At 40.1% G+C, this 17,730-nt stretch overlaps 2 protein-coding genes across 2 annotated transcripts; one reads left to right on the forward strand and one right to left on the reverse strand.

The window, feature by feature from the left end:
* The first annotated feature begins 2,552 nt into the window (after nucleotides 1-2,552).
* On the forward strand, nucleotides 2,553-4,971 carry LOC120794598 (phenylethanolamine N-methyltransferase-like). Its single transcript, XM_040135805.1, has 3 exons — nucleotides 2,553-2,724; nucleotides 3,452-3,662; nucleotides 4,449-4,971. The coding sequence occupies exons 1-3, from the start codon at nucleotides 2,553-2,555 to the stop codon at nucleotides 4,885-4,887; spliced, it is 822 nt and encodes a 273-aa protein (XP_039991739.1). The 3' UTR covers nucleotides 4,888-4,971.
* Nucleotides 4,972-7,140: 2,169 nt separating this feature from the next.
* LOC120794552 (protein phosphatase 1 regulatory subunit 1B-like) lies at nucleotides 7,141-17,615 on the reverse strand. Its single transcript, XM_040135705.1, has 5 exons — nucleotides 17,281-17,615; nucleotides 10,294-10,377; nucleotides 9,670-9,745; nucleotides 7,863-7,991; nucleotides 7,141-7,754 (listed from the first exon to the last, which is right to left on the reverse strand). The coding sequence occupies exons 1-5, from the start codon at nucleotides 17,407-17,409 to the stop codon at nucleotides 7,621-7,623; spliced, it is 552 nt and encodes a 183-aa protein (XP_039991639.1). The 5' UTR covers nucleotides 17,410-17,615; the 3' UTR covers nucleotides 7,141-7,620.
* Nucleotides 17,616-17,730: the final 115 nt, after the last annotated feature.

Below are 17,730 nucleotides of genomic sequence, written 5' to 3' on the forward strand. Positions count from 1 at the left end.
TCTGTAGTCCGCTTGTCCTTAAACTTTACTGCAGCTACAGTATGAAACTACACTGTGTTATACTCAAACCCAACACACCATTTTGTAAAATAAAAACAATTTAAATGTGTTTGGGTTCTTGCGCATTTTAAATAGATTTCCTATAAATATTAAGTAAATATAGAGAGTTAGAATTTCCATTAGAATGTGAAATAATGCTCTCAAGGTTCGAACAGTGTTTTGCCAAACAGCATACAGTAAGTTTGCAAAGTGTACACTAGTGTGTACGTGACAGTTTAAGCGGTTAAAAGATTGTATGCATAACATAATATTCTACATTATCATCAGGCTACTTTTTACCCCGACTGTATTTTTTATAATACTCCCAAGGAAAAGTCAGATGTTTTCTGGCAGTCAGGTGAATTTTTATATGCACAATGCTTGCAACATACAAAAAGCAATGAGGTGTGGTATTTAGCATGTTGATTCCAGATTAACAAACAATATAACAAATAGCTCATGTTTAATTAATGTCTAAAACTCCTGACTCAGGTATCATTGATTATTGTTAGCAATAACAAATTCTATATTGCTTTTCAAGAAACTAACTCCATGTTTTACACTTTAGCAATACACAGAGACACGACAATTTGAAAACAAAGGCTTTCCATAGAGTTCTTCACTCTATTAATAACTATTCTCTAATAGGAAGACAAAGTTGTAGAACCCAACTGTCTTAATTAGTTTTTTCATTAACTTGTCACCTTTCATTTACACCATATGGTAGAAAAATCACTGCAGTAGTGTTGAAGGTTTTCTGTACTTGCACTACCATGCTGTGACAAAATGAAAAGTAACCCAGAGAAGAGTTGACTGACACTGTCGGACTCCCATTGCCCGTAGGACTACAGATAACTAAATTGGCTCCTGTAGCTCTGGCTAAATGTGTATTATTCCATTATATCTGTCCTGTTCTTTTCTCTGTTTTCCACTTTTGCCTTTTATCTGTTTTTCTGTGTTCCTCATCCTCTCTGCTCTTTTATCTATCCATCTGACTCAGGGGGAGAAACTGACCCTTACCTTGCTCCTGGCTGGCTCCACTAATCCACTGACTATACCTGTATGTGTTCGTGTCTGAGTGTGCCTGTGTGTAAATAAATAAATGTATTACGTGCTTATATTTTTAAATTTACACTGTTTTATTTCTCCCTGGAGTTGTATCTGCAAATGGGAAATTTGACAGCTCTTATAATCACATCAACCATAAACACTGAACGTTTGCAGACTCAGGTGTAATGTCAAAGTGAATTTAATAGGCTATGCATTCACATTCTCCGGGGAAAGAAAACTCCTGATCCATTTTACTTCATCTGGCTCTGACTGTAATCTCCAAATATCCAACTTTTAACAGCATTGTATGGCAGAATTCCACATCTTTCATACCTTGGCTCCCTTGGACACTGTAATATTTTACATGTCTGAAGAGGGTCAGTGTGCGTTTGTGTGTGTATGTGTGTGTGTGTGTGTGTGTGTGCGTGTGTGCGTGTGTGCGTGTTTGGGATTCAGGTTGAGCTGCCAGGGATGAGTGAGGTGTTAAAGAGACTCCAGGGGAGAATACATTGGATTACTGCATGGCTATGTTTCGCATTGGTTTAGCTGCTGCTTTGGGAAACACTGGGAATGGATGGTAAATAAATTCAAACAGGGGATAAAGCTCAGTGTTTTTTCGGCCCGCCCTAGTGGCTAGGGGTTTCAGAATTTAACAAGTAATTTTAATGGAACAATAAATACGATTTTTACCATTCTCTGGCACAAAATAACCACAATATTGAACATCTAAAGTAAAATGAGACGATATTTGACGTTTCTAGTCTGCTCCAACTGAATGTCACGTGAGGTACTACATTCATGTAGTGGAGCAGATGTAAAACTGTCAAGTTTCACATGCAGTTTAAATGTAAAACATCACTAGTAAACAAAGCGCAGAAGTCTTCATTATTTCCACAAGGTTCTTTGCTTGAAGTCAACAATACGCCCTTTATGATGGGTTTTATTTTATCACCATTCCCCATCTCTCCACCACTCGATACAAACATCACCAAAGCAAAATGGCCGAGAGAGACTGAAACAAACCTCCTTGTTTTAGAGATATACCTGTTTGTGTCTTTCAAACAGAGTTGCCTGAGACAAACCTGGTCTATCGTTTGAATGTAAAAGGCCCTTTAGAATGATTGTGGAGATATGGAGGTCCTCTGTGGTGCGAGTGGGAGACCTGAAAGCCTTACGAGGAGTCCATTAGTAGGTCTAGTTTTGGAGGAAGCCCCCTGATCTGATGGTATCAGTGCCTCAGGGAAAGTGAACAGAACAAATGCTATCAGGCAGCAACACAGGCCGAAAAACAGGATCGATATCTCTTCCCGTGAAACTCAGAGTAGCCCAAAGCACCGACCCACACATAATGACAGAGATGCACCCGCATACACAGGTATATAAGGCAGCTGAGGGGGCAGTCGTGCACCTGAACACTGACCACCAAACAGAAGTGTTAGGCAGAGCCACACAGCAAAGTGAGGATGGAAGAGAAGGGGAAAGAGAATGGAGTAGCGGCCATGGCAGCCTGCTACCAGAAATTTGATCCTGCAGCGTATCTGCAGTATAACTACACTCCACCACGGGCTGATTTTGAAAGGAAAGACAGCATTGTGCCATGGAAACTGGCATGCCTCCATAGAGCTTTCACTGAAGGTAAGGAGATGGGGTGATGGATCATGTAAATTTCTTTACTTTAATTTACCGGTGTTTTTTTAAATTTTCTTAAAGAGTTAATTAGTTTCAGTAATAATATGTGTTAATTTAATTTCACACCAATACTTTTATGAGAAGGAAGTATTCGACATGCTGGATTTTATTCATTTTTGGAACAAAACACTTTGTTTCTTCGCTGTTACCCTTTTTTCTTGCTCTACTTATAGAGGATGTCATATTCTGTAATGGATTATAAAGCCCCTTGAGGAAAATTTGTGATTTGTAATACTGGGCTTATAAATAAATTTAACTTTTAAACTTTACTACAGTCAAATAATGTGGTGAAAATTATGGCTTAACCGATGCTAATACAGCATACCCATTGAAGTTTTCAAGTTTTCTAGATCTAAAATACATTATTATTTTCAATGTATTCTTCCTTTCCCTGATGTTAATATTGCATGCACTGGTTGTTTTTTTTTGCTGAGATTTTTATGCATTAACGTGCACACAGTAAATTCAGATCAAGTTATGTGTCTGGACTTGATGTACTAAACTACACAGTTTTAGATTTAACTATTACATGTTCACTGCTGCTCCTACTTCTCCACAGTACAAATGATCACATCCTCTAAAAACACATCTAACTTGTTCAAGATTTTTGAATAGGAGCTGTATATCTCAGCGTCTCACCTTCTGTTTTTTTTTTCTCCTCCACCTTTTCCAGGAGATGTGAGTGGTGAGCTTCTGGTGGACATTGGCTCGGGTCCTACCCTGTACCAGGTGCTGAGTGGCTGTGAGGTTTTCAACAAGGTGCTCCTCACAGACTTTCTGGAGGTCAACAGGCAGGAGCTGAGGCGCTGGCTCCAGGACGAGGAAGGCTGCAACCTGGACTGGACACCGTACCTGGAGCACGTGTGCAAGCTGGAGGGACGACGGTACAACCTCATCGCTCTCAACTGTGTCTGAAACAATCACTTAGCACGGAAGTTTCTGTAGCAATATGATCGCTGTTAGACTAGTTCCATCAGAAAACAATTTATAGGTGTATTTGCAAAGTAAAGTATGTTCTTGAAAAAAAAAACCCTCTTAATTAAATAGAGCTCCTTCCTTCTCTCCTTCTTACCTTGGGGTAACAGCCTTACTTTCTGTCTTGATTTGTTTCATGATCCTAAGGATTACTCAGTCATCTTCTTTAAAGTGTCGTAAGATCTCACGTTTCATTCTGGCCTTCTCATTTAGCAATGAGTCATCCTCCTGTTGTGTCTAATGTGACAGTAATAAAACGTGCCTCAATTTGGAAATAAGTTTAAGAAGAAGACATTAGAGAATATATTCAGAAACCAAACTTGGAAGGAATTATCTGATATTTTGGGAATAAGCTTATTACTTTCTTGCTAGGTAAATGTGAAGACTGATGCTACTTTCATATCTGTAGGCTACGGTGAATATGAAGCTACCTCTACCACAGCTGGTAAGCTTAGCTTAGCATAGAGACTGGCAGCAGGGGCAAACAGCTAGCCTGGCTCTGTCTGTAGCTTACGAAATCCACATGCCAAGTTAAGAAAACTGGCTGCTGGCTGTAGCTTCATGTTTACCCTACAGGAATGAATGCATTATTGATCTTCTCATCAAACTCTCAGCAAGAATTTAGATGCTCTGTGGGACATCTATAATGGCTGCTTTTATTTTGTTTGGTGATTCACTGACATTGTCTCTACCAGGCCTACAGCATGGACGGAGAAAGCTGCCAAGCTACGTCAGGTCATCACGGACATCCTCCCAATTGATGTGCACCGTCCTCAGCCTCTGGCCTCTGATGCTCTTCCTTCAGTGGGGGCCGACTGTCTCGTGTCCTGCTTCTGTCTGGAGAGCGTCAGCCCTGACCTTGTTGCTTTCACCAGGGCCTTGGGCCACATTGGGAGGCTCCTGCGGCCAGGTGGCCACCTCCTGCTCATCGGAGCCCTGGGAGAGAGTTACTATTTTGGAGGGCCTGGGGTAAAGATCCCTGTGGTCCCACTGAATGAGGCCCAGGTCTGTGCTAGTTTGAAGGAGAGCGGCTTCACCCTGATCCGGCTGGAGGTTTACACACTGCCTCAGGATATGAGGGTCGGGGTCGATGATGTGACTGGGGTGTTCTTTGTAAAGGCTAGAAAGGACTGAAAGATAAAGTGGGTGACAAGGCAAAGGGTAGGCTAGAAAAAGGATATTAAAGGTGAAAGTGAAGAAGTAACTATAAAGATGAAAATAATGTAGATTAAATTGAGGTAAATGCATGGTTTCACAGAGCAAACAAGTAAAATAAAAATGGGAATATTTGTGATGCTAATAATAATACCTACACATATTTGTAGTTTTTTATTTTGTTTTTTGGGTGAGAGGTTGCTTTGATTGAGATCCTCATTCATTTTACAAATATTCGAACCGACTCTCAAGAGAAAAAAAAAATTCTACGACCAAACACGTGAGTGAAATATTTCATTTTATTCAGTTCTGTTTTATTGGTCTAGTAAATGTGTTTTCTGAGGACGCATCCCATTTGCTACCAAAGCAGCTATTAGAAAACGTAATTGCACATTGCCTCCTGCAGTTCATACACGGAAACTACAGCATAAAGAATGTAATGCTTCAGTTTTGCTCTTCGCATATCATATAACATCTTAACATAACAGTTTTCAAGCTGTTTATAAACAGTATATTTTGATATACTATATACTTTTTTTTGATTAACTGTTATTCAGTTAAGAGGCTGATATGTCGCCTGTTGTGTTTTGTAATATGTGATAATGTGAATAAAGAAGCAATGCTAAAGCAGTCCTTTTTTCATGATGTTTTCTTATTGCAAATTGTGTTGATATAAACTTATTTTTGATAGAAAAATAGATGGAAGCCGAGATTGGTGAAAGCATAGTAGATTTGATCATGGGGCTAAGTATAAAAAGTGGTTTAAAAATTATCCATGATCGCTTATGATTGCAGTTCCATGGATTAATCTTTACATTTGCTACAGGATCAGTTGTATTTAAAAGATCATCTTAGATATGAATCTGAGAATATGACTGCGTAATCAGAATTATTGAGCACTGGTCTCAGTACTCAGCCATCTTGAGTTGCTCTAGAAATACCAGTCAAGTATGCATATTATCTATATTATTGCTCATACTTCGTTGATAGATTTGATTTAGCTTAGCACTGCGAAACAGTTTATACTGTAAGTAGTGTCACTTTGGATAACGAGAAATATGCAACCAGAATTGTTTTTTCTGTGTTTTCTGACTCTGCTAATCTGAAGGGATATTAAATGTGTCTAATTAAAACTGCCTTTCTTCTTTCTTTTTGGTGATTTTATGACTTCATTGGGAGTACTGTAACTGTGGTAAGGAACACAAATAGTCTGTGTACACCCAGATCACAAATGGATGAGAACAAGGATCAAAAAAGTGCAAAAAATTGTTCATGATCTTCATTTAATAAATCTCACCCTCTGCTGTCATTTTCTGCATTCAAACACATACACTTTGTCCAGACTACACTCCATGTGGTAACCGAAATGCCAATTCGGCATTAATTTAATTCTTCAGAAAAACCATCACACAAACACCAGCAGGCCATTATAATTGTTTTATTAACAACCAACACAAAACATGATTTATTTACAGGGTCATTACTGAACCTTCACGCTCATCATGAACGTATTGTTTTTGAAAATAAAGGTCTTCTTTCAGCGCCTACCTACAGTACCATCTCCGCCTTCCCACAGAGATCATGCTTCCTAATCGGCATGTTACAAAAAGCCCATACACAATTTGAAAACAGAAAAACTTTGTGGCATTAGCATCATTAGTTGGATTAGGTTGATATGATTTAATCTGGTCTGCGCTCAAATCATCTGTAATCCATCCTCTTTAGAATGTCCTTGATCTTGCATGTAAATGTCTACAAGGTTGAGGAAATCAAACTGACAGAGTTGTGATTTAACTTTAGAAGCAGCCCTGTATGACCCAGGTTAAGTTTTGACTGGGTTTGGCTTCGTACTCTTTTACACTGTAATATATTGTGTATCATACTGTATGTAATTCAATATAGTGTATCTGTATACTACGCTATCCCCATTCACAATTTCTGACCACACAGTATGGGACATACCATAAAACAACAACCTTAACACGTCCCTCAAACAGCACTGCTTCTCTGCTGCCACAACACTACACTGCCATTACACGACAGATAAAACAGAATTGTAAAATTGTACATTTGTCCAGTATACGTATGGTCATTTCAAGCGTATATTAATGGTCCCCTTGCATCTTATGCATCTTCTGTTATTTCTGATTGTTCTTGAGATGTGTGTTTTAGCACCACTGTAGTGAAATGTCCAGTACAATGTGTGCACTTAAGTGCAAATGAAGGTAATTCTGAATCTGATTCTTCACACATGGGTAGTTTTGTGGAAAAATTGCCCAAAGAGCAAGTGTCAGAACAAATGTTGATATCTTGAATCTTGAATCCTGTTGAATCCTGTTGAACTTCAAAAAACACACTTAATTGCAAGAAAAAATGCTGTCGTTCTTGGCAGTTCTCATATTTCTTGTGCAGTGTTCCTTGGCTGATTGGAATATAGCCCTGGCTTCCTCGGCCAGCCGAGACCGGATTCCTTCACAGAGTCTCAGGTTAAACTTCTCTCATGCCTGCTCATTATCATTCGGACCTTTCTCAATGCCTGTCTGTTTTCCCCCGCTCTCTCTTTTCCACATTTAACTTTTTGTCACATGCATGCACACACTCAAAGAGCCATAAAACACACACTCATACATACACCCATACGTGGCCCACACATGTGCTGTGCAAGTCGGTTCCTCAGTAACAATCAGTCTCCACCAGAGCAGTCTAATTTTGTCATTCTCCCTTTCCTTCCTCTCTTTCTTTGGCCTCCTCTTCGTCTCTATAGTGATGGCTGAGATCAGCACTTACAGACGAAATGTCCGACGGAGCACACTGATCCTTGAGTGGTTTGCTTTCCTCTCTTAGATCTGACAAGACAGAGATTTCAGAAGTGTAAGCAATATCTATATGTGGCTCAAGTGCCAGTGTAAGATAGAAAAAGGGAGTAATGTTAAAGACGCTCCTTTCCTACCCACCTGTAGCTGGTTCCGTCTGCTTACTATTTTTCTCACCTTCCTCCTCCTCCTCCCCAGAAGAGGGCTCCTCTTTGTCCAGAGAAGTAATGTCTAGGGAGGCCAGGTGGGCCTGGGCCATCCTCTGGACAGCTGGAAATACAAATCAATATAAAGAACAAAAGGGTTGATTTCACACACAAAGATCGGTTTACCCCTTTAACGGACACGATGGATGGATGAATAGGTGGATAGAGGAGATTATTTATGTTTATGTTTTGAATTTCCTTTGTTGCTATTTAAACCTGCAATACCATATCATCCCATTGATACTTCTTATTTACACATCCAGCAGTTGCGGCGCAACATTACCAGTCATTCAGTTTTTGGTCTCTACCAACTTCTGATGTAAATATCTGGCTCTCTAGCGGCTAAATGCTCCAGTGTGTTCCCCAGCTAGTCGCTAACTGTGTCTGGCTGCCTTTTGGTGCTATTCAGGTTGTGTACAGTGGGTTTTCAGAGCTTCTTCGCTGAAAACTGTGCTGGTTGCTTCATCACTATGAGCCACTTTAAAGAGAAACTTAACATTGGTCCGGCATAACTCTGTCAGACTAAGATAAAGAACATTAGATTTTGCGTAGTTGACTTTATAACTAGAAAATGTTTCATTGAGACAGCTGTTTCTTGTTAATGTATACAGTTCAGAAACGACATTCTTAGTTTTGACCTGTTATCATGATTGGTTATTATCTCTATCACTGGCTTCCTTTATAGGGGTCTTATACACTTAATAATATTTCCTCCCAAACCAAATTTTGGTAGAACCACAAACAGGTCATTCCACTGTGTAAAGCATCAGCGGCTGGGTGTGGTCAGAGGCTCGCTTCGTTGCACCTGTAACTACACTCAGCAGCAATGGCTCGTGGTCCCCGAGTGTACCTGTACATCACCAGCTACCAAGTAGCTCTTTGACTACAATACAAGTTGCAATTTAGTGAAAGGCGGAAGAACAAATAAAATACAATTCAGTCATTCAACAACAACCTCTAAAAAATGTGATGAGCTAAAGTAACACGAAGTTGAGTTGTGTGTCATAATTCCCACCAATGAAAATATACCCAGCCTTCCTTTTTGCAAAAGAGTAAAGCCAAACGTAACGATGTTGTGTTACAGGATTTTAATTTGTGCCTCAGATTTTTTTTTTTTTTTTTTTCATTTTTACATTTTTTCATTTAGGCTTTGATAATATGATGAAATATTGATATGCTCACTTATGAAATGAACAGATTGCTATTATATAAAAATATAAAGGTATATTGTCATGATAATGCAACATGCTACATATCACACAGATAAAATTTCAGGAAAACACTGCAGACATTATGAGACACAAGAGTCCTGATTGCATGGGTCAAATCCACAATTCCAAAAAAAATGAAGATAAACAATATTATATATTTATATTAAATAGTAAAATTTTAGTGTGACTCTGAGTGTATCTGATAGTGTGTGTGTGTGTGTGTGTGTCTGTGTGTGTGTTTGAGACCATGTTGCAGCTGCATGCCCATCCTATAATCCAGGATGATCCAGAACAGACTCACAGCTGTCTCTGCTCCTAATCTCACATAACACACACATTCACACACATAGCGACACAAACAGAGACACACACCTCTCAGCGTGTTTTTCTGGATATACACGTACACCAAACAGATATGGACCACATGGCAGTTGCAAAATTAGGCCTCCTAAATTCTTCCATTTTGTGTCATTTGTTGACGTGAATTACAACACAAATGTGAAACAGAAACACTGGAGACAGAGCACTCACCTTTAAGTGAGGGTGGCTGGTAGGCTGACGCGTGAACCAGTTTGGCTTTCAAGGCTCCGTTTTCCCCCAAAACCCACTGTAGAGGTAAAACAGCGAAATCATGGCTTACAGATCAAGGGTATATGTCTTGTCTTGTTAACTATAGTCATTGAAAACAGGGATAAAGTTTTAAAAAAGCACTTCATCCCGTTTTGTCCATTTTACTTTCTCTAATGCAATGAGCAACTCACTGAACAATGAGCATTACTCATATCTAGACTTCTTTTCTTTTCTTCTTTCCTATTTTTTTTTTTGACCAATTTAAAGGCAAACTCCACCAGATATTCACACAGTCATTTATGGTTTTATCAATCTGAGATACAGCATTAGTTTCAAGGAGAATTTACTTTTGTTTTGCGCCCATTCTCTCTCATCCCATCCCCGGGGTTTAATAATCAAGGCAACGTAAAGCTCACAGCCCTTACTCAAAGCACACCAACTTGTCACCGCATCATGTCCTTATGTATTGAGACAACTGATGGTGAAAGCACTGGTAAGTCTTCCTCCTCTAAAGTCACTGAACTTTCACTGAAAGTTGTTTTGGTGGAGAATTAATGCCTAAATAGTGCAGACCAGCTGATTCACCTGATGTGGGGCGCTGTCTTCCTCTGGTGAAGGTTGATCTGTCAATCTGAAGAGTGTAGCTGGTGTCGGCCTCCGACGTCGAATCTCCGCAACGAGAGAGAGAGAGAGAGAGAGACTCAGCTTGTATCAAACCGTGCTATGTGAGAATTTGCATATATGTGTGTGTGTTATGCAAAATCCTATCACAAATATTAGCAGATACAGTGTCACAGCTGTGCAGCTATCAACAATCTTGTCATTCTTGATGTTGTGTTAAGTGAGGTTTTTTTTCTGTGACAACTATGCTTTACATTACATAACAACACTCTGAAAATTGTTGTCCAGATTGTACCTGAATGAGGATCACATCTTGTCATAGCTGGATTACTTAAATTTGCTCACTATTTCTCTGCATGTTACTTGGCTGTAACCATTGGGTCTTTTCAGTTCTTTTGTCCAGTGTTTTATTTTACTATGAGATGCATGTTTACTTGACCCTCTTGAACAATCTAACATCATACTGCAGAATAATTGCTCTTTTGCCTTCAGTGAGTGGATGGTGGGTGGTGGCTGTTTCACACTTTAACTGTTGGTATCCTGTTATTTAGGTTTTATGCTCTTCAAAAATCACTTCTTAATGGAAGATTCTTCCAATTTTGCTGTCTTTCAATCTTTTAATAATTGCTGTGGTAAAATGAATATAAAGTAGGGTTTGGATAAACTGTGTAAAATCCCCTCCAGCTATCAGACACTACCGATGCATTATTTTTCTGTTGCTGCTGAATAGAACTTGATGTCTCCTCTCAGGTCACACACTGTGGGCTCTAAAATGCATACCCTACATCTGAATTCCTGCTTATTCATCGTTTCAATTTATTCTATGCGTGAAGCAGGGTGAGTCATAGAAACCAATGGTTATGCAACTGACAAAATGTAACATCAATATCTCCAATCAGTTTCAGTCTGCTATGATAAAATTGTTGCACAACACAGCTCGACAATAATATGGAAAATCAAATGAAAACATTCAAATTTATTCTGTTATTCATCCTGAACACATTTTTCCAATTCCACCTACACTGAATTTAAAGCCAATTTTGGTTACAGTTATAACATTTCTGTTGTGGAAAGTAAATACATACATTTACACAAGTACTGTACTTAAGTACAGTTTCGAGGTACTTGGACTTGATCTGAGTATATCCATTTTGTGCTACTTTATACCTCTAGTAAACAACATTTCAGAGGGAAATATGGTATATTTTAAAGCACTGCATTTATTTTACAGTTATAGTTAGTAGTTACTTTTCCAATTAGGATTTTTTTAAACAAAACATATTATCTCGGAATAGAATTGGATTGACTGTGAGTGATAAAACTGTGCTACAGTATGTACATTGTGTAAAATTAGCTCCACCTCGACCAACAATTAAGTACTCCTTATATGTCAGGGCATCAATAATAATCCAATAAATTAATGATATAACACCGCATACATTCTGAGTACTTTTGCTTTTAATACTAACCACATTTTGTTGCCAATAATTTTGTACTTTTACTTAACTAATATTTTGAGTGCAGCAATAGAATATTTCACTTAAGTAATGATTAGAGTACTTCTTCCACCACTGTGACATTTCAAAATACCTGATCATAAACCTAGCTCAGACTAAAAGGAATAATTATAAATATGTACTATATATATATATAAATAACTAATTTTAAGTTCAGCTCAAAAACATCTGACTTTGAGTTCTGCAGCCAATTTTCAGGGTGTTTAAAACCTCAGTCCTGTTAGACAATAAAATTTATATAGAGATTCACACAGGACATAATATAGTGAGAGTCACACAAAAGCATTTAACAAACAGTATGTGCAAAAACGTGATTTTATGATAACAATGGCAATGGCTGACTGTTTCTGAACTCAAATGATTACATGTGAGGTCAATGCAGAAATGCACAACACTGAAAGTGTTATTGCTACCCAGTTTTCTGTATTTTGTAACATGTTATGTTAATGCAATTGTTGTGAGATACGAGTGGCTGCCGAGCCAATCACAGATGAGAGTGTAGGAATGAAATGTGTGGGCAGCTTTCACTTTGGAGTAACTCATACGGTTTCTGCCTCCCTCTGTGTCCTGGACTCTTACGTATTCATCATTCACTCACTAGAATTAGATATGCCTTCCATTGTGGGAAGTGGGGGGTGGGGGCCAAATTTAAATACGATTTGCAAGGCGTCCAGTTGGAGGTTTAAAATGTGTCAACATGAAAATGAAATGCCGTAATCCAACAAACATGGGCAGTTTCACACACACAGACACACACACACACACACACACACACATCTCTCAGGGAAAAGCAAGTGCAGCCACATGACTAAAACACAGGTTAAGCACCTGTCTGAGAGCCTTTTCAGACACACTGACCTTTTCTAAGTGTTTTGTTAACACTTTAGCCAGAAGGTTAAGCACCTGCAGGGAACACAGTGTTTTCATTAGGGCTTTGTTGTGCATGGCTGAAATGCCTGTAAATATTAGTGGTAGCTCAGTGTGGCTGCACTGGAAGACTGGTTTGATTTGTCACTGATTTGTTCACATTTCTCAGCGAGCGCTGGTAGTAGATTAATTTCCCTGGCTTTGTAAGGAAAATTATGTTACTTCAAAACATTAGATTTATTACTCTTCTTCTTGAATGAGCTAAAAGGGAGGATAATACTGTATCATATGGGCCTAGCTAAGAGTATGTGAGCAATATGTAACACACTAGATTGTAGAAATGAGCTATTATTGGGGATTTGTTTTCATTTTTGAGTTATCATTGTTGCCAATAATTCTGTCAGTAGAGAATTGTGTTAGTGTTGTTTTAATTATAGTTTTTGAATGTTTATTGAACCAGCCATCCTAAATTCTTAGACAAATGCATTTTACCGGCTCAATAATGATTTAAAAATTTAGTTTTGCGTGGGAAAACAGCACATAAATATTTAAGGAGACGTGCCTTTGAGACTCATTTTGAAAAAAAAAAATGATGGAGACTGTTTTACAAAAACTGAAGTATTTTAGGATATTTCGGCAAGTTAATGGATCACAGAAACATATTTTAGGTATATGAGTTTCTAAATGACTACTTGCATCTACTCAAATTGCTCACTCTCTCTAAACAAAAACAAAACACGTGTTTACATGGTCAGAAAGGTCATATCATATTTGGTGCAATCACAGAACAACATGCCAGTGAGAGTGAGGACAGCTGGGCCGGACTCCAACTGTGCATGTCTGATGTGATTATAAATTTTTCTGCTCTGATTTTCTGCAGTTTTTATATCCTGTGTGAGAACCATCCAGCTAAATTAGAAATATAGCAACTCCAGCCTTGCTGTGGTAGCACTGCCGCTGAAACTGCTAGAACGAGGAATCTAGGCAGCACAGAACCTCAGTATGGTGCTCACATAGTACATCATTAATCCCCCAAGTCATTTTTGGTTTGTAGGATGACCGTCATGGTTACCTAACATTCAACTTCAATGCATTAATCTGGATATTTATAATGCACAATTACATCAGTGGGTGGGTGCAGCTTCCTAAAGAGCCCTTTACACAGAAATAACCTATCCACTTAAAAATCAAAACCCCATCGTGAAAGCATAAGTCCTTTGTTGTGTTCATGCAATGCACTCAATTTATTCTGTGAGTAATCCTACGTAGTGCTTTATTTGACCCCGACGCAGTCAAGGAAAAAATAAATCACACCCGCTACTGCCATTTGACCTTTTGTTTTCCAGTGAAGAATTTCTAAAAATAGTTTAGCGCCTGATTTTAACCATCATTCAAGCAGATGAATTGACTGGAAACACAGTCTTGTTGCAGTAGTGGCCTGGGCTATAGAGAGGACAGGTCATACACACACACACACTGTACACAAATGCACTTTAAAATGGAAACTTCCCATTGCAAGTCACTACATTCAACTGGAGTTTCTGTGGCCTTCTCAGTGGCAAGCAAATGTTTTTCCTCCACCTACCTTCTAACCAGACATTCTCACCTGGTCACTGTATCCGGGTTCAAAGACCGATAATCAAACCAGTACTCTGCCCCACTTTGTATGTGAGAATAATGCCTTAACAGGGGCAGAAGGGAGAATGTTGGGTTTGTTGAATAACACCATACTGGAGTTTAGAGCTCCTGGCTGTGGTTAAAATTTGTTCTTGGCATTAGCTGTCTTTGCCCTTGATTCAGGCCTCAGTCTTCCACAGCTAATCTTTTTGGTTTTAATCAGTCGTCTCCTTGGCTGCAGATTTTTCTCCCTTTCCTTTTCTCACATGCCTTCCGTCAGTTATCTTTCTTGTCCCCCCCTTCCTGCTGTCCTTCTCAACTCAACACTTTTTTTCATTTGTTCCTTCCCACTCTTTCTACTTATCTCACTACCTGTCTCTTTTTCCGTGCAACTGCTTGCCATTTCAATGCTAATGTTATGGCTGTGTTTTGGAAATGCTCTACACAAGCACTTAGGCTGGCCTCACCATATAGCCCTTATAGACCTCTGTTTGCTGGTCCCAACTCCCAACCCAACTTCCGTCGCTATCAATGCGAATGGACGGCATGGTCAGCCTTTCACAAGCGCAACAAAAGGACGAGATAGCCCTGACCAAATCTCTCAGGGCTGTGTGAGAAGGCTTTTGATGAGACAATGACCTTCTCTGTACTTGATGAGCATCAACTTTGCAGACCTTTGAGCAGTCCTGCTTGAGTAAATAACTAATTAACCATATCCTCAGAATGTAAGCATGGCGGTGCATTAATTTAAGTTGAATCTCCAGTGTGGTTTGGGTAAAAGTGAACAAGAAATGCCCCTGTCAGTGTCTTTTGAACAATAAGCCCTTCCCTGAGGCAAATGCAACATGCTGGAGGGTACTGGTCTGCAGCATTCAGACACGTCTCCAGTACAGTTGAGCCTCATCCCACATGACATGGCCATTAGGAGATTTTTATAATGACCATGGTGGTAACAGTGGTAAGCTGGAAAATAAGAAAGAGGAAGAAAGAGTCACACGCAGGCAGCCTACGATATGGATTATAAAACTGATTCTGCAGCTGAATGACTGTTTATCCCCTCAGCTGGAATTTCCTTAAATTGCAAGCTGATTTCCTTCCTTTCGTTTCCTCAGCAACAGGTGACACAAAGCAATCTGATTTCCTGTACATTGCAACACCACATTTAGGGTCGCCTCGGTGGCTATATGAAGACGTATCCTAAGATGTATTATGACGTATGAACCTTGTAACCTTTTGCCTGCATAACCAGGGAGTGCTGCTGCTTTTATTCTCATTAGATCCATGGTGGAAGATTTGAAGTAATCTTACTAGGTCCTCAGCTGGCAAACTGCCAGCTAAGCATCTTATGGGGAAAACTGACTTAGCTCATGTTCCCACGTCAATGCCAATGAGCATTTGAGGAACTGAGATTTATTTGGAAAAGGGTCTTAATAATGTAGTTATATGAAAGTAATGAGCAGCGCTAGTAATTTGACCCTTTCCTGGATAATTTATTCAAGTAGAGTAACTAATTACCGTAGGAATCAGAGTTATGTTAAGATAAAAAGAGTTCAGGAGTGTTTCTGAAGGAGTGTACTCAGATTTTCATGAAATCAGACCGGTGGGGCTGCCTAGAAAAGCAAACGAAGGCATTGTTCGGCACTAGAAAGGGTAAAAAAGTAGTCCAAAGCCCTAGAGACTCCAAGTTGGGCTGTAAACAACAGATGTGTGAGGAATATCAGAGTGCCTAGCCATTATTGATTAATTAGTTTATTTTTACATTCCAGTCTTAAAAAAGCTTTCCAAAAAGATGCCCCAATGAAATCTTCCAAATCCTCCACTGGGAAGAAATCAAGATTTCTGACATTGCACCTGGTCACAAATGAGATTTCCCTCTAGGGAGCGGCCTGCCATTAAGACATGGATGTATTTTGTCTTAAAAGAAGAAGAAATGGGTAAACCTACTGGATCACTCAGCTGTCATTTGCTGGGGGGGATCGTATCCACAAGTTATCTCAGCTTTACCTCGATGACCTTTGTGGGCTGTTAGCGTTGCCAGACTTGATAGCTGCTCCGCATCCATACCGCACAGGGCCAACATCATTCCTTTTCACACTGCACTAATTCACTAACATAGTTTCTGTCTGTCCATGTCCGCACGTGTACCTGCTTTTGCTTTGGGATGATTCAGCATAAGCTACAGAAAACTGACTTGTGCCTTGTGCATTTTACATAATGCACTCACCACCTCCTTCTAACACGTGACAAACAACCTGACCTTCTATATTTTGTTTCACAGATGTGGTAAGGGCATTATCACTCAGGGGCATAATCGCACTTTTAATATTACTAACAGTGCTTTATCCTTCACTTCGTCCTCCTCCTCCCCTCCTTCTGAAGGACAGAGACGCCTCATCACTTTTAAGGGCTCTAAAAACTGTGGCCGGGAAGCTCAGCTTAATCCCAGTGCTGCCCAAACCCTGCTGCCCACGGAATAATGCGCAGCGTCAAACTACAGAGTTCTGCAAAGTCGTGCTAGACTGCTTATGTAACTGTCTGTCAACCTCAGTGGCAGGGCCCCGATGCTTCAGATGCCACAGAGGAGGGCAGCGCTCGCTTCTGGGTGCGTGAGAGTCATGGTTAAACTTGGAGGCAAGCGTGTTTCATATTTCAACCATTACTTTTACTAACATTGCCATTGCAAAACCGGTGCTACCAACAGTCCACAGCCAGTCTGAACGTGAAATGAAGCTGATACTCTGCACTCGAACGTCACCCTATAAAAGTCGTGTGTATGTGTTAAGATATTGAGTTTTTAGGCTGCACAAAAAGGACACACAAAAAAAACTGCTGATCCTCAAACAGGTTTGGTATGTGACCCAGGTTTGACCTCATTCTTCCACACGCGCCCGCACCCCACCACCACTGTCGGCATCCGTGTAGGCTACACATTGCACTCCCATCCTCTCACCATCTCCACCTGTCGCGGGTCCAGCTGCGTGGGTACGGCGGAGGGCACGGAGAACTGGATCTTCCTCCTCGCATCCTTGTCTGCCTCCCGCTCCATCACCTCCGTCTCCGCGGGCAGCAGCGGCTCCATGGCATCCAGCCTGTCACCTCCGCGGCCGAGCGCACAGATGTCCAGCAGAAAGTCCGCGCCGAGTCAGTTCCGATTTAACTGCCTGTGCAAGCTGTATGCCTCGTCTAATGCCACAAACTGCAACAAGTGGGTCTATTTTAAAATCACTTAGCTGTAAGTGACCCGCGGCATCCTTCTGTCCCAGCAGATCTCTGTGGTCTCTTTGAGTTGCATGTGTCAGCTTTGCCTGCTTCCTCCTCTCTCACGCCTCTTTCTGTCTCCCTCCCTCCCTTTCTCTCTCTCTCTCTCTCTCTCTCTCTCTCTCTCTCTCTCTCTCACACA

Source organism: Xiphias gladius, chromosome 9, assembly GCF_016859285.1.
Source record: "Xiphias gladius isolate SHS-SW01 ecotype Sanya breed wild chromosome 9, ASM1685928v1, whole genome shotgun sequence".
Lineage (NCBI taxonomy): Eukaryota > Metazoa > Chordata > Actinopteri > Istiophoriformes > Xiphiidae > Xiphias > Xiphias gladius.

What these genes read in the sequence shown, in the direction of transcription:
- LOC120794598 (XM_040135805.1), top strand. Translation starts at nt 2,553, where the DNA reads ATGGAAGAGAAGGGGAAAGAGAATGGAGTAGCGGCCATGGCAGCCTGC. An exon ending in CCATAGAGCTTTCACTGAAG is followed by an intron (nt 2,725 to 3,451) that starts GTAAGGAGATGG and finishes CACCTTTTCCAG; the next exon opens with GAGATGTGAGTGGTGAGCTT. An exon ending in TGCAAGCTGGAGGGACGACG is followed by an intron (nt 3,663 to 4,448) that starts GTACAACCTCAT and finishes TGTCTCTACCAG; the next exon opens with GCCTACAGCATGGACGGAGA.
- LOC120794552 (XM_040135705.1), bottom strand. Translation starts at nt 17,409, where the DNA reads ATGGAGCCGCTGCTGCCCGCGGAGACGGAGGTGATGGAGCGGGAGGCA. An exon ending in ACCCGCGACAGGTGGAGATG is followed by an intron (nt 10,378 to 17,280) that starts GTGAGAGGATGG and finishes CTCGTTGCGGAG; the next exon opens with ATTCGACGTCGGAGGCCGAC. An exon ending in AAGACAGCGCCCCACATCAG is followed by an intron (nt 9,746 to 10,293) that starts GTGAATCAGCTG and finishes TTACCTCTACAG; the next exon opens with TGGGTTTTGGGGGAAAACGG.